General features: G+C 28.5%; 2 protein-coding genes across 2 annotated transcripts; one reads left to right on the forward strand and one right to left on the reverse strand.

The window, feature by feature from the left end:
- Positions 1 to 1850: 1850 nt before the first annotated feature.
- On the reverse strand, positions 1851 to 12124 carry LOC132935710 (uncharacterized). Its single transcript, XM_061002325.1, has 8 exons — positions 11654 to 12124; positions 7134 to 8464; positions 6773 to 7027; positions 6313 to 6438; positions 6056 to 6254; positions 5726 to 5949; positions 4167 to 4400; positions 1851 to 3860 (listed from the first exon to the last, which is right to left on the reverse strand). Exons 1-8 carry the CDS (start codon positions 11766 to 11768, stop codon positions 3549 to 3551), a joined length of 2796 nt encoding a protein of 931 aa, XP_060858308.1. The 5' UTR covers positions 11769 to 12124; the 3' UTR covers positions 1851 to 3548.
- A 9399-nt stretch (positions 12125 to 21523) lies between these two features.
- Positions 21524 to 24858, forward strand: LOC132935686 (peroxiredoxin 2). Its single transcript, XM_061002301.1, has 4 exons — positions 21524 to 21699; positions 23876 to 24010; positions 24076 to 24446; positions 24509 to 24858. Exons 2-4 carry the CDS (start codon positions 23880 to 23882, stop codon positions 24586 to 24588), a joined length of 582 nt encoding a protein of 193 aa, XP_060858284.1. The 5' UTR covers positions 21524 to 21699; positions 23876 to 23879; the 3' UTR covers positions 24589 to 24858.
- Positions 24859 to 25020: the final 162 nt, after the last annotated feature.

A 25020-nucleotide genomic window follows, 5' to 3' on the forward strand; every position in this document is an offset into this window, starting at 1 on the left:
AAACACCTGCTCGTATATTCGCTACTCCGCGGTCTCATTGAACATTGAAATTGAATGCCTTCATTAAAATAATTATTTTATATATTCAATAAATAAATAAGTTCGGTATTGTCACCGCCAACATCATTCGATGGATAGTAGGTAGTTATAGTAATATGTTTCACCGTATTATAATTCATTTGTTCGCATTTACCTCCAGTCTGTGCTCTGCCTGTTCTCTGTACACTACCTATGTAGCCGTTATGTTTATACGAGTTCTCAAGTGAACTATAATATTATAAGTATGTGCATAAATGTAATACCCAATACGCTTATCGTATCTGAAAATTATTAATTTTGTTTGTTTTGAATTTATTTAAGTTAGTTACCTACCTATACAAGTCTTTGGACCCTCCTTTGAAAAATTCCCTGGTACGCCCTTGTGCTATCAAAAATGTCAACGAATACATTTTGAAAATCATCTTAAAATGAACTTAACTAAAATACTTGTAAACAATATTACAATGTTTACTTTTATGATTTTTTTTCTCAATTGTGGAGATATTTTTTTATGTTAACACAGAAAGACAAAAATCGATCTTAACGATATTGTATTTACGTCGGCTTTTAGCATTTATTGAATCTGTCTACATTTTTTTGTTTACATAAATATTATGTCAAGAATATGAAGAAGTGTAATAGTATAAAAAAAAAAAATTAATCATTAATCATTACAATGTTTAATGTATGTACTGTAACCAATAAATTAACTATTATTTATATTAATAATTATCTTAATCATTATATAGGTAATGATTATTTACATTATTGAACCAAAACGTGTAGACTAATGCCGCACACAAATTTAAAATTTTTAAATGTAAGATCAGTTTTTAATACATTATAATATAATATTGTAGTTTCTGTCAATAACTTATTCCCCAATTAATTTTTTTTTCAGTTTTTAAGAAATTTGAAATTAATAAAAATAAATAAAAGTTACAAAATGTAATAGTTATTTTTAAAATACAATGATTTCAAAACGATAATGCTTAACAATAACTTATCTTTTAAAAACAATCATACATTGGCAGTATACATTTTATGATTATTGAATATATTTTAATTATTTATAATAAAACCAATTATTAATATTATCATCAAACTCTTATTATGTGGTGGGAGGGGGGGGGGGTTGTAGGTGTCTCTAAGGCTAAAAGGTATTGAGGGGTACTTTTACTACCACAAAAAAAATATACTATATTAAAAACTAACTTAATGGAATTTTAATAAGCATGGCCAAATTACAAATAATAAGCTTCATAATATATTATATTTGGTAATTATAGCAACAGTTATGAGTAAAATAAAATAATTAAAACCAGTCCATGCTGTAATGCGCAGTTCTACACAAAATTTACAATTTTATTTAAATTTAAATTTAAAAATAGAAATTAGTTTTTAAATATTGATAGTATTGTAATGGTATATAAAATTAGATGTATTTGAATATCAAGTATTAAGTATAGGATTAGGGATATTAATGAGAGCAAAGCAAATAAACCAAATTTAATATTTTTGTAAATAACTATTTTTCACTATCCTATAATTTTGACTCTGGTGCCTCTATGTTGGGGTAATTATATACAATAATAATTAGCATATTTAAATAATATTATAGATAAGACGGAATCGGATAGATTTTATATTATCATAACAATGAAGTAATAATAAAAAAATAATAAATAAATAAAATATGTAGTAATCGATAAACAATAATATACTATACTTGTTTATTTCGGTAGTAGACAAGATGTATGGTCAACAAACTTTAAAATGTGCATTCATTTGGAATACAAATTGTTTAATAACCATATGGGGTATATTAATTTTTGTTTATATTATAATAGTTAAGATATAATAATTTATAAGTTTGAAATTAGAATCTCATTACAAAAAAAGAGGAATATTAACATATTATTAAGACATGAATATGACTTTTTAATATGTTACAACACTTACAACCAGGGTTAGACAATTTGAAACTAACAAAATATTTTGTCAGTTAATTTCATAATATTGTTACCCTCAACCCGTGCATCATAATAACTTAAGAGTTTATGATCTAACACAAACAGACAAATAATTATTATTCATAATACATATTGTTTATTACTTTTTTAAAAAGAAAATGTAATTATAATCTAGTTCTTATTTTTTTGTGACTATTGTTCAAACGACGACTTTTGTTATTAACAAACGTAAAACACAACAAATTGTAAAATAAGTACAAGTTAAACTTAATCTATTTTTGCATGATGAACACAAAATAATCGAATATAAAATTCTCATGAAAATAAACAATAATAATTGATAAATATTATACAAATTCATATTGTTTATGTAAATTAATACTCTATTTGACATATTATGTGTTCTAATAAGCAATATAATAAAAAGTAATATAATTAAGAATATTGACAATTATACCTCATACAATTGGTTTACATATTTAAAAAACTATGGTACAATAATGCAGTTTCAAGTTGGACATTTGGTGGGCATGTTTTAGTGCAAATAAAGATTTTAGTTTAATTAATTTTGTTATAAAGTATGGCCACTATTATCAATAAGCAACTGATGATACAATAATTGAAGTTACGAAACAAAAATTAAGTATAGATTAAAATCAATATACATACAATGAACGATTTGGAGGGATGCCAGAAAGAATAAAGTTGTCTTTATATTTTCACAACATAAAGTTATCCAAGTTAATTAGTTGTATACATAATATAAGAAAAAGAACAATGCCAGTTTATGATAAATCATACAGTTCCTATCCTGTTATTTTCATAATTTAAGAAATTATTTAAATTACACAATATTTCAATTGTTAAATTTAAACTGCTGATAATAACTTAGGAACTTTAAATAAGCTATTTATAACACAATACAATTAATGTGGAATAATTCAATAATATATAAAAAAAAAAGTAAAAGTATGACAATCTTATAATATCAAAAAAGTAATAGTATAAATGACAATAATCAGTCAAAGTACATTAAAATATAATATACTTTTCAGTATTAAAAAAAAAGTATTATATATAATGATAAACAAAATAAATAATAGTATCTTAAATATTTAACGGAATAGTTACTTTAATATAATTACATCCATATTAATAAATTATGATCAAATAAAAATTGTAACCCAATACATTATAAGGTTTTATTATTCAAAAATAATCAGCTTAATATGTGATTTATTTTACTGTTGTAACTTTTCATTAATTGTTATTATATTATAAATATAACCTCACTCATTGTCAACCCTTATTAGTTATCTTATCAATGAGATCTAATTAGGAAAACAAATTATTAATTCAAAATAATAATAATTAACTATAAACCTGTGAAACAATAAATGTATGTAATAATAATTAAATAATAACATTTAACATTAAAATACTAAAACATGTTTTACTCTTATATTCATAGTATATGTTTGTATTTAAAAGAGTGCCAAAAATGAAACATAATTGTTTCCTTGTACATTTGGAATTTCAGCCTTGGTGGGATACTTCTTCTACGCGTTGTTTTTTGATGATAAGATTATTCATCAAACGTTGAATAGAAGTTCTTAATGTTTTTCTAGAATTTGGAGATTTTATAGAAGCTAACAGAGACAAAACTTTTGAAATTTCGGCAGGTTCCATCCGTATAACAATTAAATCAATCAAGCGACGTATAACAATCAATAAAGGCATTTGACGAATATTTTCAAGCTGTTTTATTACCATTACAATTTTAGTAACACTGTTGATTGCCAAAGCCACATCGATTTCATCTTCATAAATACAACACATTTTTGATGTCTAAAAATAAAATATTTAGTTAGTTTAATAAGAACAATATAAACTAAAAAAAAAAATGTATCGCATTATACCAATACAAAATTGCAAATTGGTCTCACAGTAAATTAAGTAATGTATACTAAAAGCATAATATAACCGGAAATTTAGCATGCTCACAGAGTGAGCTTTCTTAACTTGTTTGTTTAATAATAGTAAAAGTGCATAAAAATGTTGTTAGTTAATATAATGTTATTTAAATTGTAGAAGAAGAGCTTATGCATTAAATTTATAGATGTTATAGACATTAAACAAATAAATAATACTTACATTTACAGCATCTAAAAAGTTGACAATAGTATTTTCTACATAGGCCCACGCACATTGATTATCGTAAGGTTCATTTTGTACAGCAGTTTTCAAGTACACTATAATTCGCATGATAGAGTTCATCACACTTTCCAATAAGAAAAATGATGCATCTATCATGTTTGGAGGTTTTGCTGAACTTAAGTAATTTGCTATGAAACTTTTCATTTCATGCAATGTGAACTTTGGCATAAACTATAGTAACAAAAAATACACATAAATAATATAAAAATAAACATAATATATATTAATATACTAAACCCTGTAGGAAGACATGACCAATTAAATAACTTTTGTTCTAATCAATATTTTTTTAAATATATAATTTATTGATGTTTGCGTTATATATTGTATATAAAATAACATTTTTTATTTTTTAATGATATAATAAAAATAAAAATAAAAATTCAAAATAACCTATTAGTAAATCTGGTTTTTAGAAAACTTTTGATTGTAAAAAACATTTATTTAGTTGTGATTTATATGCATTTTATTTTTTTAGAATATGCTAGTATATAATAAAAAATATAGTGAATTTACCAATAATTTCCAAACTATAAATATGTGAAAGAAAAACATTTTCTAACTGTTAAATATATATATAAAGTTGCTTTATATGTAAGCTAAATCAAGTTGGTCTTACTTTTCAATAAATCAAAATCATTTTCAATAAATTTTAAAAATTTTTTGCGTTTATCATTACTTAGAATTGAAACGTTATCCAACTTTTGCGTTTATCATTATTTAGAACTAAAACGTTACACAAGTTTTGCGTTTATCATTATTTAAAATGGTGTTAATACCTATTAACTTTAAAATAGGTAGTAAGTAATGGCCCATAAACGGAATATAATATAATCAATTCTTAGATTCTTAGCACAAAATAAATGTTCCTACGAAACTAATAGACCTTTTAAATAAATAAATTTTAAAATATTTTGTTTTGCGTTAATTTTTGTTTAGTGATATTCTATAAATTACGTTTTGCGTTATGTTTTGTTTAATGATATAGAACATGTTTTGTTTTGCGGTATTTAATTATTTTTTATTATTGCTTTTTGTCAAACATAACGTTTGCAAGCCCTGTATTATGTATTCTCTTAAAATATTCTCTAATGTTTAAATATGCATTGTTACGAAAAATAAAATATTTATGTGTATATTTTGTTGTTAAATAAAACGATGAGAAACCTCACCCAAATTATACTGCTTAGCCTCAGTAAAAAATATAAAAACATAAAAATCCGGTACCTACTTATCGGATAGAAAATTTAATTTAAATAAAATTAGAAACTATTAGATTCATTTTTTGTACCATAATACCTAAAATCTTAATAATGTTATAAAATAATATACAATTATATTAACACATAATTTTTAGTATTGTTTAGGTACAAATCAAATTTGGCTTTTTTAAAATTGAATTAATTGATTGATTGTTTTTAATTCAGTTATTATATTTAATAACAATTCAATACCCAACAACTAATATAGAAAATTGTTAAACAAAAAAAAATTACTGTTGCAATGCTGAAAATAAATTCTTCTTGAGCTCTTTGAGTTGATGATCTATTCAAATTAGAATATGAAATATGACTCTGTGATTGAATAGTCATGATCAAATGTTCATCCATTCCATCTATTGTAATATATTCAGATGTCCATAAACGTAAGAAATGAGAACGAGTCATTAAATGTAAACCCGATAATTCTTGTTTGATATTTTCCAAAGATTCTGCCTTAGCTATGAAACATTTAATTTTAATTTTTATTATACAAAAAATGTGGATGATTGAATCTTTAATTTAACATATTCAAGATAACATTACATATAATATGTGTATACATACCTTGATGATCTATATACGAAACATAGTGCAGAAGAGGTTGTATAGTTACGATCATCTTTTCACATATTTCAACTTTAACATTTGAATAATTATTAATGCTCCAACGTGCATCATCCAGTATTTTAGCCAATTTAATAAGTAGTGTATCCCAGATTTCTATGTAAGGAAGTGTCATAATATGACATTCATTCAAGATCATCTACAAAATGAGGTATTTAAAATAATTAATTTTTAATTACAAAAAATATTATACTTACTTTAGTTAAAGTAGCCAAAAACAGCATATGATCATAATTTGGTGAAGGGTTTAGAAGAGGTAATAAGACATATGAAAGAAATGCTTTTGGTTTCATTACACGTAGATGTTTGGTAGTTCCTAAAATCTGTTTAAACAATAATTATAACTTAAATATATTAGGTATTGTACTTTTAAATATATTATGTGTGATTCAGGATAAGAGTGAACTGCTCTGTAGAATAACCCGCCAGACACCATCAGCCCTCTAGGTCTTAGGCAGCAGCTAGCCGTCAATAAACTGTATGTGACTATTGACCAACAATTACTGGTCCATAGTCTATGACACCATCTTGCATAACCTTGAGGTGAGATGTGTCCATGGATGAGGTCTACCGTTATAACTAGTTTTAGTCTGCTGAGTGAGTGTCTCACACTTATCCTGCAGTGTATTTTAGCTAGCTAAAATAAAATAGACATACCCATTGACGAAGGTTTTGTTTTTGATCTACTGATAAATTTAAATCAAAAGACAACCAGTTCATGTATTCTTGGTAAATATAAGAAGGATCCATGTGTGCATGAATACCAACCAACCCTTGGTGGCAACATGATCTCTTAGATTCGATTCCTTTGACTGGTAATCCACAAATACCGGTGACATATTGCGATATTAATAAATTCAACATTTTTCTTGGTTGTTGAATAATAAGCCAAATCAATGTGGACAGTAATTCCTGTAAATTGTTAACATTTTATAAAATAATTCAAAAATGAAATTGGAATTTATTATATTTAAATAAAAATATTTATACTTTTCTTTAACTATTTTGAAGGACTTACTTGTGGATCAATATTGTCATTATACTCATTATGTGTAACATAATGTAATAATTCATCGAAATCATTTGATACATAAAATGTACAATCGGCATAGTGGACCATAACATGTCTTAGAATACACGATGTATCTTCTAAATCCAAGTGTTTGAGTCCTTTAAATATTACCTTTCCCAAAGCTTCAGACACTTCACCTCCATTTTTATGATAAGCCATACTACTGTCAATGATGGCTTTGAAACAGTTGTAATCAACACAGTCTATGTAGTTGCCAATTACTTGAATGGCACGGTTATGAACGAAAACACCTGGGTTTTCAATCATTTTTTTCACCCAAGCGTTGAGATGAAATTTGGAAGAACTCTCCACACGTTTAGCCATTGCATCAATGTCAGTGATATCAATATTACTAAAATCAATCTTTTCTATGGCTATATTACGTAGAATTGGCCTGAATTCTTTTAATAAGCGTTCATTAATAGTTCCATTATCTATTAAACTACACAATTCATAACACAGATGTCCAATAGCTGCTTGTAGATTTGTGTCTTCTTCAACAACTTCCACTTCATACCAAGCAATCCAAGTATCAATGCTGAAATTGCACATATTCATACACTTATACATAATCACATCAAAACATTTTTTAAATATAACATGTCCAGTATCTGTTGATGGAATAGAAGAACGTAATGATGTTAATGTATACAGTGGATACAGTCTATAAGCATCAGGAACACTTCTGTATTTAATCATCTCTATAAAGATGTTAAATATGCTTTTCACCCGAAATCCATTATATCTTGTTATTTCTTTTTGTTCATCTTCAAAATCAAGTCTTCTTATATCATGCGGTAAATTATCCTTGCCAAATACTAGCATGGCTTGATTGAAGTGGCCGATCACAGAACTTTCTGAATTAGATCTTATAGGCCCACGTTTAACAGATTTCATCAAAGAAACAACTAGATTTTCAGTATCAACTAATTGTGAAAGTCCATCTATAGCTTTTATTTTATTTAAGCTTATATCAATTAAATCGCTGCAAAAACTATAAGGAGTATACATTATAATTTCGGATATAAATGGCTTTAAATTCAATATATCCACGAGTTTATAGTATAGGTTATTTGAGAGGGTATTGCCATGAACATATTGTTTGAGGTTTAGCAATGGATCTTCTCTAACCCAATTACAATTTGTCATCTCAGTATTTAAGTATAGGATAAAATGTATTAATCTTTGGCCATCTTCTGAGAATTTATAATTTTTTGAGTTTATGTTATCATCAACTAGCATTTGAATTTCTGATACACAAAGGTAGTCAAGTATACCTGAAAAAAAAACAATAGGTAATATATTAATAAATATTGAACACTACATATTTGATATTATGCAAGAATATACTAGGTATATATTATATTAATATTTTTTTTGATTTCTAAAAAATTACAGAATAATAGGTATCTTCAATTTTTACAGAATTTGTTAAGTTAACTCTGTATCAGGGGAGAACACATACCATGACATACCGAAACTCATTTATTCTAATGCATCCCCACTATAAAACATACTAGATCAGCTCCCATCAAAGCATTTCTGTTTTTAGTGACAGCTGTATACATATACCAAGTGCTTCTTGGTTGTGGTGGGAGGGGGGGTATAGCATTGAAACAGTGGAAAGCTATCTGTTTACGTTTTCTCTTGAGGCACAAGTATAGTTATTTATATTTTTCTCTTGTAATAAATATCAATTTTCAAAAATGTAATATTTGTATACCAACTCAAAGTAACTTACAGTAACTATTAGATGGTTGTTACGTATTTAAGAAAATATATTAAAAATAAATTGAAACATGTTGACACAGATAAAAATTTTATTTATATAATTACTGCTTCTAGATTATAATGCAATTTTAGGGTTAAAATAATTATTATTCAAAGAAAAGATGATAACATTAAAGTGACGTACCATATGGGGTTTTCTTTATATAAAGCAGGAAATCCGCGGCCTGTGAGATTTATCACACATTTTTAAAAACATTTTATTTTTGTGCCCATTAAATAATCCGGAATGCCCGCACAACCCGGTGCTTGTATTATTAAACGTAATCGCAACAATAATAATAATTCTAATTATCTTATAATCTAATCTAAAAACAACATATTATAGAATTCAGATATAGTTACCAGCTTATAGAAAATTATATTGTTATAATAATAATTATACCATCTATGTTTATTAATCTTGAGTAATAAGAGAAACAATAATAATTCATTCTGTTTATTTCAATTAATTTATAGACCAAAACTTTTTTTTTTTGTCCAAATATATATAGGTAATATAACGTATAATTTATACGTGTGATTATAATGTGTTTCCAAAGTGGCCCACAAGATCATTTGGGTTGGCCACCCTTGATATAAAGTATACTTTTGTTTTTCAATTTTTTAATTCTCTTTAATATTATTTTTATTTTAAGTAATTGTAAGTTTTTATCAAAATAATATTTCAAAAATGCATGTCTTTCATTTTCATTATATGAGGTATTTTATCTCTAAAATAAATTGCTTTAATAGCAGACACAATTAACCATTAACTACTAAAAGTTGTAGGAAGACATCCTATTAAAACATAGATTTGTTAAAATCAACGATCATTGATCACCTTTTATTGGTTGAAAATTTTACATCTAGGTATATTACTGTACAGTGTACCTACTGTACATAATGTCAAATGTATACTACCTATAAAGTATCAGGTATTTTAATATCCAGAGTAATCATTAATTTCTGAATGAGTTGATAAAGTGATTTCATACTAACCGGTATAGTATCATATTGCATATGTTAATTAATAATTGGTAATATACTAATACATTACCTACAACAGCTGAAACTTTAGGATAATACAATATGATCAGCTAGTGTGAACACAACATAGTTCATGGGTTAAAGTATCATTTTAAAATGTAATAATAATCCTTAAAACTTATAAATTAATCAATTATCATAAATTGATAAATAACGAATATCATATTTGTATACAACAAATAATATAATAACATTTTTAACAGATTACAAATCCTCACTTAATTCTTTTGTATGACCTTAACATATATTATAACCTCAACATAACCATAGATAAGTAACGTTCAAAATCAAGTTTAGGAAGCAAAACACATAAGAATTAAAATATACCCAATAAGATGATAACTATGGTTTGGATTTAAAAACAATGGTATTATTATTGTTTTAAAACGATAGAAAGATTATTCGTACAAACAAATGTATTTAATTTCAAATTTCTAATAGAATGGAATAAACTGAACCTTTGTCTTATATAAATGCTTCTTTTGTACTATCTCATATTTTGTGTTAAATTATCTACTTAATACCTACAATATTTAATTTCTTTATTTTCTACATTAAAAAATTGATAAGTATTATACTCGGGCCACCAAGACACCGCTACTGGGCGGCAACCAAAACTTGTCCGATCTCGTGCATTCCCACCACTAAATCTGACCGTACACTGGTCGGTAGTGAGTTGGGGAATTTACGGCAGCGACTAGGTGGTAGAGTGGGAAAAATTTGGGTACGAGAACGTGGAGCGGTTGGCTCAAGTATAGAGTATAGAGTAAAGTAATAGTGTAAAGACGATGCATTTTCAAAATTGTGTTTAAAACAATATACTAAAGAATATTTACATGATGTGTTATTATTGCTGATAGACAATTCAATAAAGTAATTGGCAATGCTAATTTAACGAGTATTTTATAAAATAGTAGAACTTTTATTACCTATAAAACATACTTATAAAGAGTAAAATGGATTTTTACACTTTAATAACTGATCAATATTTCACTTGATACTAGTGTTTATATTATGCTAACTATTGTTAATATTAAATTAAGTACATTAGATGCATAGGCTGGCTACGAAAAATCAGCTAACAATAGTTAAACATAGGACACGAGTAAACATATAGGATAATGAGTTATGGGTATACTAAACAAAAAAATTACAAAAAGTAATATAAGAAATGACAAGACAGAAATAGTTGAGGCACAGATTATAGATGGTGCACTTCTGCATTTACTGTGCGTGGGAAAGTTAAATGTGTATTATATAATATGTATGTATTTTAAATTCCAAAAAAATGCATTATTTATGGGCTGATGGCAGTTGTTTCGTTTCTGAAATTTGAATCGGAGGAACATTGAGATGAATAATGTGTTAATGATGGTCATAGTTTGAACGGAATTCATTTCAAAAACAATTTCAGTAAGATTTCGTACCTACCAATCACGCGTGCGTTCATGTTAAAATCGAAATGGCACGGTCGATCGACGGGGATAAAAGAGCGACGGATCAATGTTGGCATCGCTCAAAGATTTTACCTCATGTACCTACCTCCTAAGTATACACATAATAATAATAATAATGATGATGACAGTAATAATAATATAATAATAAATTAGTAATAACAGAAATAATAATAATAATAATAATATATGTACCAGCCGGTAATTTCACGTCGATGCGCTTGTTTATATCGTCCAGTAGGCCAAAAATGAAACGGACGGCTTCTGTGGATTCCACATCGTCTGATGCCGGTTCATTATCGACGTCCATAGCTCTAAGCCTCCGCAACTGGTGCGAGCTCGCAAAAGGCCGAATGGGGCAAGGAAAATATTAAGCCAAAAAAAAATGAAAGGTAACAAAAATGGGATTCGCTATTGAGCAACACTCGAACGGCGTACAGACGCGATAACGGATGGACGAAGAAAACACAAGAGTCGCTTAACGCTTTAGTATTATGGCGCGTTCTGTTGTGGTATTATTATTATTATTATTATCATTTATCATTATCATCATCGCCTCTACCAGCAACGGTGGCGGTGGCGGATCATTATACTGAGAAAAACGTCGAAAGAGGAGGTCTCACTATCGTATGCTAGCGCGGTGCGCGCATGCCCAGTTTAAAGTTTTAAGACGCAATATTATATTGTATTGTTTTCGTGTCATCGTGTGATAAAACCTTCTATATACGACGCTTGAACCGCCGTCGTCGAGCAGCTGCTAAAAAATCATATTATCATTCATCAAACGAAAATTCGATATCGACATTCTATAATATTTCTACACTGCCCCCGACTGCCGCAGTGCCGCCGCCGCCCGCCGCGGTATTACAGAATATTACACATAATATTATCTAATATTATAACGTTATTAATTATGAAAATTAAAAATGATCGGTTCATAATATTTTCATCGTTTTATACTACTTCTACCACTATGGCACTATACGATATAATATAATATTATTATTAAATTCGATATCTCTGGACACCTCTGACCCGTAAAATAGGAGAGTTAAATAGGTGATTATTATAATATTCTAATCGGACCGTCATTATAATATTATACTGATAAGTACGAATGTGTACCTGTGTAGTCGACATAATATTTTATTTTAAACATAATGTTTTAACGGAAAATGCGGATAGTACTTGTTTTTCTTAACAGTGGCGTAATTAGTTTGTCTTAAGAACGGGGGAGGGGGGGGCAGACATTTTGTTACACACAAGATACACGTAAAATAAGAGAGTTAAATAGACGATTATTATAATTCTAATCGGACCGTCATAATAATATTATACTGATAAGTACGAATGTGTACCCGTGTAGCCGACATAGATTATATTTTATTTTAAACATAATTTTTTAACGGAAGATGTGGATAGTACTTGTTTTTCTTAACAGTGGCGTAATTAGATTTGTCTTAGAGGGGGGGTCAGACATTTTTTTTACACACAAAATAGGTACTAAATACTAAATAAATATAATAAATACTAAAGTACATACAGTGATGACTATAGTATTTGGGAATAGGTATTACATTATGCTTTAAAATTCTACACAATTTAGTAACCATAACAATAAAATAATATATTTGGCATAAATTCACTTTAGTTACCCAGAATTATTTTTTCCTTTTTTTTTTTGAAATTTTTTTTCCATCGTCTGACTTCATTGTCGTTTTTACATGCTTATTACATAGGCACGTTAAAACAAGATAGTCATAGTAATCGTACATACTGATTACGGTGTGTAAATAAATAATATTTTGAAGTCAGAAATTTGTTTATTATTTTTAAATATCCTAATTTAATGTGTTTTAGAAAAAAGATGACTCTCTGATTGTGCAAATTGTAAATTGACCATAAATCTTAACTTGTTAAAATACGTAAAAAAAAAGGTGGATAAGTGGATGTCGCTCTGCTGTACAGTAGGTTACAAGTGGGTCACTGTAATGGATGGTGTTAAATTTGAATTCAATGATATAATATCATTGTATAAGAAAAACGATTCTGAGCGAAAACGATCAGTCAACCTATGATATTACCAAGTATATTTGATGATATTATTGTGAATAAAGTAATTTATATATAACCTATTAACGTGGAGCCTTGTTTTAAATTTTCAATCCTTAGCCATAAAAGTTAAACATTTTATAAATTTTTAACCACAAAATAATTAATAAATTATAAATTTGATAAATGTTGTCAAAATTTGAACTTTAAATGCTTATAAAAAAAAATTGTGCATATGTATTTTTAATATTTTTCAACTGCTATTAAAACGATATATCAGGAGTCTAATATTAAATTTTCACGCTTTTTTACCCAACAAATAAAAATTTATTGATATTTATAGAAAAAAAAACTAAAAAAATTGAAAACTGACAATGTCCGTAAACAGCTCAAAAAGAGTCAAAATATTTTCAACATTTTATGGTGTATATAAAATGCTAATATAAACATTCAGTGAAATTTTCAAGTATCTACAGTCATTCGTTTTTTAATTACAATAAAATAAGAAAATTGTTACATGAGAAATCGAGTAAATATCAAATGTTGTAAAAATATAAATTTCAGACGCTCATAAAAATTTAATTTAAGTTTCTTCTAGACATTTTTTTTTTGATAAAGGTAGACAAACTTATGAGTAATCTTATATTACATTTTCAAATCTTAGATTTAAAAAGAAAAATTTTTATGAATTCTCATCAAAATAATTTGCTAATTTTCGTGATTTTTCCGTATTTTGTCAAAATTTGAACTTTAAATGCTTATAATTAAAAACTGTGACTAAGGATTTTTAATTTTTTTCATCTGCTCTTGAAACAATAAACTAGGAGCCTTCTATTAAATTTTCAAGCTTTTTTACTCAACAGATAAAATTTTATTGATATTTATAGAAAAAAAATTTAAAAAAACTGAAAACTGACAATGTCCGTAAACAGTTCAAAAAAAGTCAAATTATTTTCAAAATTGTATTGTGTATAGAAAATGCAAATATAAACAACCAGTGAAAATTTCATGCATCTACGGTCATTTGTTTTAGAGTTACACCAATAACCAAAATCGATTTTGTTAAAAATCGATTTTGCGTAAAAATTCCCGTTTTTCCTTAATTTTTCTTTTGTTTTTCACATCGCTTTTGAAAACTACTGGGAAATTAAAATTTTGACCTCCCCAATGCACCAACGATATTCACTTTCCCATCGAACAAGATATTGAAGTCGAAAATCGAAGCATTATTTCGACTACTTATCGTGTACACAGACACAAAAATAAAAAAATAAAATAAAAAATAAAAAAAAAAAAATAAAAAAAAAACACACATCATTGTAAAATCAATACATTCATCGTTTCACTCAGAATCTAAAATAATCAAAATTTGTTAAAGGCGTATAAACGTAAAATCACAAACTTTGGAAGGATATCTATAACTTCCAAAACTGTATGTACAGTATACTGAGTATACTGTATATATATAAATGTGGTATACAATATACATATACCACAATATCTAAACATATAGTAAATAAATTTTAGATTTATGAAATAATTATTACTTGTTTAGGATAAATGTACATTATTTCCATATATATATATTCTCCAAACAGAATACTAGCAAATTTTAGATTCTGAGCGAAGCGATGAATGTATTGATTTTACAATGATGTGTGTTTTTTTTCATCATCTTTAAGGACAGTAAAAGAGCTTGGATTTTCTTCAACAGTAACTTTTCTGATAGGAACTTTGGTACTTTGGGGGTCAAAAGAAAAAATTTCTTAGTAGTTTTCAAACGCGACGTGAAAAACAAAAGAAAAATTAAGGAAAAACGGGAATTTTTACGCAAAATCTGTTTTTGAGAAAATCGATTTTGGTTTTTGGTGCAACTCTAAAACAAATGACTGTAGGTACATGACATTTTGACTGAATATTTATATTAGCATTTTCTATACACCATAACATTTTCCAAATAATTTGACTTCTTTTGAGCTGTTTACGGATATTTTCAGTTTCTATTTTTTTTAGTTTTTTTTTCTATAAAATTAATATCAATAAAAAGTTAATTGTTAATTAAAAAAGCTTGAAAATTTAATAGAAGGCTTCTATTATAATGTTACAATGACATTTGAAAAATATTAAAAATCCTTAGTCACAGTTTTTATTTATAAGCATTTAAAGTTCAAATCTTGACAAAATAAAAATCATGAAAATTGGCAAATTATTTTGAGTTGAGAATTTATAAAAAATTTTCTTTTTAAATCTAAGATTTGAAAATGTAATACAAGATTATCCATAAGTTTGTCTACCTTTATCAAAAAAAAAATGTCTACATAAAAGTCAAATTAAATTTTTATGAGCGTTTGAAATTCATATTCTTACAACATTTGATATTCACTCGATATCTCATGTAACGATTTTCTTATTTTGTTGTAATTAAAAAAACATATGACTGTAGATAATTTAAAATTTCACTGAATGTTTATATTAGCATTTTCTATGCACTATAAAATGTTCAAAATATGGACTGGTTTTAAGGTATTTATAAACATAAGTAAGATTTCGATTTTTATAATTTTTTTTTAAAATTATTGTCGATGGGAAAATAAATCTAGTTGGTTTATTGGGGAGGTCAAAATTTAAAATTCCCAGTATTTTTTAAAAGCGCCGGGAAAAACAAAAAATAATTAAGGTTTCCGACAAAATCGATTTCGGTTTTTGGTGTTACGTGTTAGATACATGACATTTTCATTGAATTTTTTTATTAACATTTTCTATACACCATACAATTTTAAAAATATTTAAACTTGTTTTGCGCTGTTACGGACATTTACAGTTTCCATTTTTTTTTCTATAAATGTCAATAAAATTGTATTCGTTGGGTCAAAAAGGTTGAAAATGTAATGGGCAAATGTAAACTGGGCCTGTGGTTACCTTTTTTGTTGTAAACTCGGCTCGGGAATTTAAGATAATAAAATAGGTAGATTGTAACATCGGTCCGGAAATGTAATATAATAAAAAAGGTCGGTTGTAAATTCGGCCCGATAATATTCTGCAAATAATAAATAACGGCTATAGGTGAGTTGCGGCCCGACATGTCATTTACGTGTTGAAGATCGGTGAATTGCGGCCCGGTCATATTTTATCAATAAGTTAATTGCGGCCCGGGAAATTTATTTGTTTTCAATTTTGTGCCGGCAGTATCGGCAGTATCTTATCTAAAGTAGATACCATAACGTCAATAGTTCAAACGAAAAATATTACTGTGTACATATTAGTCTGTTCACCACTTGAGTGTGTTATACAGTTTATTATAAGTGCGTTATGGAGTTCGTAAATAGTGAAAAATCAAAACCAATTATTCTCTACGAAGGCTACAAATTTCGTTTCCACAAAACACTAAAACACGATGTACAGAGGTGGCCTTGCAGTGTCAAAAGTTGTAAGTGTTTTTTAAAATTATCTCCTTTAAATAAAATAGTTGACAGTAATACTAATCATAACCGCAATAAAAACGACGAAAAAGTCCTGAATAGGCAAATATTAAGTAATTCTCTGAAAAGAAAAGCCATAGAAGACATTTCTTGCAAACCTTCAAAATTAATTCGTTCAGAATTGAAGAAAGGCGATATATCGACTTTGACAACGAATGATTTATCATTAATTAGACACAATGTTCATCGTGCCCGTTCATTTGTACACCCCCCTCTGCCAAAATGCATTAAAGAATTACATGCTGCTTTAGAGTCTATGAATATCAAAACTAATATAGGTGAGCCATTTTTGTTTATCAACGACAAAGAAAATTGTATAATTGGTTTTTCTACTATACAAAACATAAAAGTGCTGTGCGATGTAAATAAATTTTACGTAGATGGAACTTTCAAAAGCTGCCCTAAACACTTTTATCAACTTTTTACCATCCATGGCCTAAAAAATGATGTATATTTACCTCTAGTGTTTTTTTTACTACCCGACAAGTGTAATACCACGTACAAGTGTGCATTTCAACATTTAATTTGCCATTCCATGTCCATTGGTCTAACGTGCTCTCCTACTGAAGTTGTTATAGATTTTGAACAAGCTATCCACAGTGCTGTAGCGGAAGTCTTCCCTAATGCTAAAATAAGTGGATGTCGATTTCACCTAGGGCAAAGTTGGTGGAGGAAAATTCAAAGTTTAGGACTCACGAAAATGTATAACACAAATACAGATGAAAGTTATTTTTTAAAATTTTTTTTTGGTTTGCCATTTTTGGACTCTGACAACGTCATTGATTGTTTCACGGATGACTTTTTAGCAATACTGCCCGCTAAAGATGATCGGGTTGTACAATTTACCGACTATGTTTTCGAAAACTATATATCCCCGGATGCTATGTTTCCCCCAAATATTTGGGCACAGTTCTCTGCTAGCTGTAACCGTACCACTAACGGCTGTGAAAGTTTTCATTCACACCTAAATTCATCGTTCTACTCTAGTCATCCTAACATCTATAATTTTATTGATGTGTTAGTAGAAATTCAATCAGAAACGTATATCAAATGTAGAAGCAATGGAATAAAAACAAAGAAAATATGTGAAAAAGAAGCATTTATAAGACAACAGATGACAAAGCTAGCAAAAAAAGAAATAGAGCAGTTTGATTTCGTCAAATCATTAAGTTTTAAGTTTTTGCCCAACCAATAAATATTTTTTACATTTTTACATATTTTACATAAATATTAAAATTAATTTTACCATAAATTACCATACATTTTGCCATTTTTGCCATTTTTACAAAAAAAAACAAATTTAAATAAAATGTAAAATGTGGCCGCAACTCATACGTCTGTTTTATAAACACGGGCCGCAACTCGCACGTCTGTTTCATAAACACGGGCCGCAATTCGTACGTTATTTAGGGATCGGGCCGCAACTCACCAACACCGTAAATAACGTACTTAACTATATCTTATCAGTTATCATGAACAATCTGTTCTTGACGAATGTTAAAATTTTATTTTCACGACGTTTCAGTAGTGTGTACACAACCGTGACGATGGCATGCATAGTTGAGTCCCAGCGTGGAAAACCACTTTTTGTTTTAGATAATTTTAAATATTCTAAAGTAACTCGTCCGTTAGCTTCAGGTGAAATAAAGTGGCGATGTATAAACCGCAATTGTACAGCGTTTTTAAAGACGTTTGGAATAAGTAATAATATTACGGAGAAAAATGATGATCATAAACACGAACCTGTCAAGAACCAAGTTTTACAACAACAATGTGTTACCGCCGTGACCAAACGCAAAGCAACTGAGGATATCTGCGCTAGACCAAATAAAATTTTTCGTAGTGCAGTAAATAATGTACCTGACGCGCAAGATCTGCAAGTAAGTGATATTCGGTATGTTAAGAGGAATATGTACAACGCCAGAAGAAAGTTAATGCCCGCACTACCGAAACCAATCGAAGAAGTACACGAGGTATTAGAAAGGTATTTAGTTATTATACTTATTATTTTACTTATATTTTTTAATTACTTCAATTTTTACACATTTATATAACGAATTTCATACTTTGAATAATAATATGAAAATGAAAATGGTGGTGATGACACCTCGTGGTGTCCTCTGGGTAATGCTAAATGGTTCTCAAAAATATTTTAAGAACATATTACATACGAATATTTTTATTCGGGCCGAGTTTACACGTCAATCGTTTTTACTTGAAAAAACACGGGACAAGTTAACACCTAAAAAATTTTTATCTGAAAAAAACACGGGCTGAGTTTACAATAGACCTTTTGAACATTTTTCTTCCTCGGGCCGAGTTTACAATCGCCCAATGTAATACAAGGCTCCTATAATATATTGTTACAATGGCAGTTTAAATATGAACGTTTGAAGTTCAAACATTGGATAGGTTAGGTTTACCTATTGTAAAGAATACTTTTATTTATATTATTCGGAATACGTATTCGAATAAATGAGCATTATAGTATTTGAATACATTTAAAAAAATATATTCTGAATACATGAAGTATAGTATTCGAATACTATTAGAATATATTTTTTTTAACGCGGGTCAATCATATTTCATTTAATGGGAAAATTATTGTTTATAACTTATAATGTGCTCAATATGTAATAGTGAAATTTGCTTTGTCACAAATATAAACTATTTTACAAGTTCACAAAAAGTATTTTTTAATGAATAAAAATACAAAAAAAGTTAATCAGAATACGTATTTGAATAATTTTTTCAAAAAGTATTTAAAATAGTATTTGAATAAAAAAAAGTATTTAAATACTTTTATTTGAATACATTTATTCGAATACTTTACAAGACTGGAAATCGCCGATGCTTGAGCACAAATTATGTTCTTACAATCTTACCTAAAAGTTTGATAATAGGTCAATTTACTATAATATCAAAACTAAGCGTATCATGTTTTAAGGAGTAATATTTAGGCAATTCATTTGGACCATGTCCATAATATTGTGTGAGTAGTAAATTATAATGGTGTGTGAATTGCCTAAATATTACTCCTTAAAACATGCAGCTTAAGTGATCGTAATTATTTAAAACTCTATACCTACCTCAGTCTATCCTATGATTTATCAATGACTCGTCCTGTACGTGGGCAAAGGCTACAATACTAATAAATAATTATATATAAATATATATATATATATTGTAGGTACCTATTTCATGAGACTTGTAAGTACTAAGTAGCAGTAGGCCATAAGCCACTTTAAAAATCAAATCGTACTATCATTTTGTGAGTTACCTACCTATCATAATAATATTATATGCATGCCAATTCATCTCGCTTTCAAAATGCACAGTGCGCTTCTCCCCATCAAAATTCCCTAGGATTGTACCCAAAACTATTGTACGTATAATTGTATTATTCATCATATCCTTATAAATTGATGTTACAATGACAATTTTATAGGCTGTGTCGTAGTGATGACCACGGTTTAAAATATACTATCTATAAGTCTATCTTAAACTGTGGTGATGACACAGCTTGTGTATACATTAAGGCGCACACACACGAGCGAATAAAAATAGCGGATTCTCACGTACGTTTGTGTGCACCCATCATGCGAGAGTGTAGACGACGTTGACGAGCATTCGGGAGTTTTCGTCAGCGTTCGCCGAATAGGTCAAATAGACTAGCAGTAGCACTGCACTTTGTGTGCCCCGAGTCTGTACGCCCCCCCCCTCCCCCCAAATAATGATTAAAAAAAATTACCCGTTTCTTAATTGTTTAGTTATAACTGTTTATTTATGAAAATTTTGTTAAAAACACAGATAATGATGATAAATTATTTTAATTATCATCATAATGTATAACAACGCATACCTAATAGACTGTTGTAAGCTATAAAAAAAATGACAAAAATGAATAGTTATCATTGATTGTCAAAATGAGTTAATTACGCGATGACTGTATGCAATGCAAAAAATCCAAGTAGGTATCTACTCAAACAAATTCTTAACAAAAATACAATTTTATTTATATAATATTACACTGGTGCCTGGCCGTCCCCCTAAATGTATCAAAAATTGAGTGCCCGTGAAGAATGCCTCGGTTGCCTCCCCTTAGATATGACCCTGTTCGCACGACGAGCCGAGCACTGAAGGTATTTCAGTCATACTCAAAGGATTACTGCGCACATTCGAGTCATTTGTAGACACGAACAAACAAAATCCATTAAAATACTCGCGATGTGCGACTCACAAAACATATTTTGCTCTCGTGTAGTTGTGTGACATGTGTCGTGCGTATGTATCGCAGCTGAGCTATATAGCTGCTGTATAGTTCAGCGTGCAGCCTGTAAAAAAAACCAAATTCCAACGACACCCGTACGCCGCTCACCATAGCATCGAACCGCGGACACAACTTCAAACCGGTTGACTGGGCCGATAGTTAGATTTCTGTGTCCAACATACGCCCGGTGCCGCGGGCCAGTACTGGCTTACGCACGAGCAGGCGCGCCCCCCTCAACCGTACACAGACGACTGCAGCGCCCATAATATCGGCATTCTGCGTACACATTCCGTATTCCTGCGATTGTGAGCGTTTGTCGTGCACTCTTCCCACGTCGCCCATCATTCGTTTCACCGACGTCCGTTCTGCAAGCACGCGCGGCCCGCCAGACAGTTTTTCCTTGTCGATTTTCACGAGTTTCGTCGCAACAAAAACCGCAGGTAAATATTGTTCATCCGAGTTATCGGTGTCCGGCTATGTTATTCGGCGTTTCGCGCGGCTCCGACCTCCGTGGCGGCCGCCCGACTCGCACGCATGTTTTTCCGTCGTTGTTACGTAATCGGTCCGGCGAGAACAACGACGTCGTGGTTGCCGCCGACATATTTTGTTGTCGGCCGTGCACGTTTTAGGTTAGGTGTACGCTTCATTGCCCCAGACTGTTGCGATATTAATTGTCATTATATTATCATAAATTTATGTGTATATTGCGCCACTTGGCTCTGGCATTCTCCCGTAATTCGTATAATAGGCATAATTTCTGCGATCAGTTTGTTTCATGTTTTACGCATTATGTTCCGCCGCCCATAAATCAATCACTCGTTTCCTTATGCAAATCAACTTTTGTAAACTCTTTTAGCTTATGTAAACGTAATATTGTGCAATAATTATGCGTACCTACCTAATGTATTAAAATATCGTGGGAAACCCTAGTCCATTTGGTTTTTAAATTTTTTCATTCCCTTTCAACAAGTTATTAATAATCATCTAGTACAAATTATTATTGTTGATAGTTGATATTATATTCATTATTCACTCGGGCTCACTCCGGTTATTATTAATAAATATATTATAATTAACGGTCTACTGACGACAATACGCCATTGGTATTAAGTATATGTAATCAAATTAATCACACTTCACTAAACCGAGATAATTTTTTTGAGTATTGACATAGTAACAAAAATAACATATTATAATAAGTATTGAAATTATTAAATAATTGGATATAAAATAAAAAAAATCAGAACCATAAGTGTAATTTTATATTTATTTAAATAATTAATTACTTTTACAATCAAAATGTAAATAGGTACTTATAATACAAATCATTTTTATTTGAGTAATATGTTGTGAAGTACATATTATTTTGCACATATATACATCTACTGTAGGTACCTACTTGATTTAATCATAATAATTTTTTTTGTTAACATTATGAAATTATGAAATTTAATTTTTATGCTGATCATATAATTTATAAGTTAAATTATCTTAGGTTAAATAATATAGCTTCTTATAATGTCTACATAAATATAAAATTTCTTACATATTAATTGTTTTAATAAATTAGTTAGTTTTATTTGTATTAATAAATATTTAGGTTATTTGAATAATAAAGAGTAATTAGGTATATTAAACAATAATTATAATCATATTTTGTAATCAGTGTTACTTATAGACATTTTGAGAAGAATTATAATTAAAATATAGATTAATGACACCATAATCTACAATCTTAATATACTATAAGTACATAAATCAATAACATAAATTATTATTTAATTGTGATAATTAAGTTAGAAAATTAATATTAGTAAAATATATAATAGGTACCTAACTAGGATAAATAATTTAATCAACATTATTTATTTTTCAAACATTTTTGGAATAGTTACCTATTATGATATCATTATTTATATCATTAATTAGTGATATACCAGCAATTTAACAAGCTTATATTCTTAAAAAAAAAAAAATTTATATAATATCTTAAATTTTTTCATTTGTGATATCATAGTGTTATAACATGTCTAGAAGAGGTAGATGAGGGGGCAATATAGATAATCAAACACTTATAACAATAAATTATATCATATCAAAAACGTAATGAGCAGTTCTAGAAGACAATCAGTATTTAATAAATTACAAAAATAAAATAATAAATAGGTAGTTATATAACAATTTGATTGGCTAGCTGCCTTATCGCTCCACCTGACTTTTGTCCACGGTCACACCTTGTATAAATTTATCGTACCTGCCTCATTAAAAATTTTTGTAATTTGTTCGCATGTACGTTTGGAAGTACTTAAATGTTATAATATATATTATATTTTCTTAAAATTATGTATGTATAGTCATGGAAAAGTTAGGATAACCCATCGTCAATATTGGCTATATTACATTATCACTATTCACTTGTGTTATATTTTAGTGTAGTTGAAAACATGTAATATTTAGGGAAGGCTCTATTTATAAGTTTAAGGTCTTGTGTTTTACCTGATATTATGATTACCAATATACGTATAATATTAAAGAACATGATTTATTTTTACAACATATTCTTTATTTTTATTTTTAAAATAGTTGTTAAATACTAATATTTTTTTTTTTCTATAGAAAAATGGTTTTAGTACTTGAACAACCGGCCCCAAAATTCAAGGGCACTGCTGTCGTCAATGGAGAGTTTAAAGACATTTCATTAGAATCATTCAAAGGAAAATATGTTGTTTTATTTTTCTACCCATTGGACTTGTAATATATATTTTATTTTCTATTTTTTTTAAATGTATTATATTAAATTTGTTTTTTATTTTTAGTACTTTTGTGTGCCCAACTGAAATTATTGCATTCTCTGATCGGGCTAATGAATTTGCGGCTATCAATTGTCAGTTAATCGCAGCATCTTGCGATAGCCACTTCAGTCATTTGGCTTGGGTAAACACAGCTCGTAATGAAGGTGGCTTAGGAAAAATGCAAATTCCTTTGTTAGCTGATAAGTCTGCTTCTATTGCCAAGGACTACCAAGTTTATAATGAAGCCACTGGAATACCATACCGTGGTTTGTTTATCATCGATGATAAAGGAAACTTGAGACAAATTACTATCAATGATTTGCCAGTTGGACGGTCTGTCGATGAAACTCTACGTCTTGTTCAAGCATTCCAATATACTGATGAACATGGAGAAGGTATGTCTGATTACAAATCTTAGATTTTTAGGAACTTACCATTTATTTAATTTTTATTTTAGTTTGCCCAGCCAACTGGAAACCAGGTAGCAAGACCATTAACCCATCAAAATCCAAGGACTACTTCAAAACAGTTGAATAAATGTATCATATCATAACATTTAAACGTTATGTTTCTTTTTGCTAATGAATTATTTTTATAATTATCTTATTTAAATTAATTTGTTTAGAGGACAAAAAGTTAAATTTTTGGGAATAAGGTATTACATTTTTTTTAAAATCAAGTAGCAGTTCCATAATTAATGCATAAGTAATAACAATTTTTTTATCCAGATTATTATTTATTGCCATATAAATCCAGTTTAATTTAAAAATTCCTTTAGTTATAAATTAAATAAAAGATTTTCCGTTATTTTGTGTTTTTTATTTGGAATTAATATTAGTTTTGTACTCCTACTATATTTGAGGGAAGCATTTATAATATACTCTGTTAAAATAGGAAACGCAAATGGCGGTGACCCATTTTAGTCGGCGGCAGTCAAGTAATACCCGTTTGCCCCCCACCATGTCACCA

Source organism: Metopolophium dirhodum, chromosome 1 (genome assembly GCF_019925205.1).
Source record: "Metopolophium dirhodum isolate CAU chromosome 1, ASM1992520v1, whole genome shotgun sequence".
Taxonomy (NCBI): Eukaryota; Metazoa; Arthropoda; class Insecta; order Hemiptera; family Aphididae; genus Metopolophium; species Metopolophium dirhodum.

Bases quoted from the DNA above. Each gene is read 5' to 3' on its own strand.
- LOC132935710 (XM_061002325.1), bottom strand. From the start codon at position 11,768: ATGGACGTCGATAATGAACCGGCATCAGACGATGTGGAATCCACAGAA. The intron at 6,439-6,772 runs GTATGTCTATTT...TTGTTTAAACAG, and splicing joins AACAAAACCTTCGTCAATGG to ATTTTAGGAACTACCAAACA. The intron at 6,255-6,312 runs GTAAGTATAATA...CTCATTTTGTAG, and splicing joins TTTTGGCTACTTTAACTAAA to ATGATCTTGAATGAATGTCA.
- LOC132935686 (XM_061002301.1), top strand. From the start codon at position 23,880: ATGGTTTTAGTACTTGAACAACCGGCCCCAAAATTCAAGGGCACTGCT. The intron at 24,011-24,075 runs GTAATATATATT...TTTTATTTTTAG, and splicing joins TTTTTCTACCCATTGGACTT to TACTTTTGTGTGCCCAACTG. The intron at 24,447-24,508 runs GTATGTCTGATT...TTTTTATTTTAG, and splicing joins TACTGATGAACATGGAGAAG to TTTGCCCAGCCAACTGGAAA.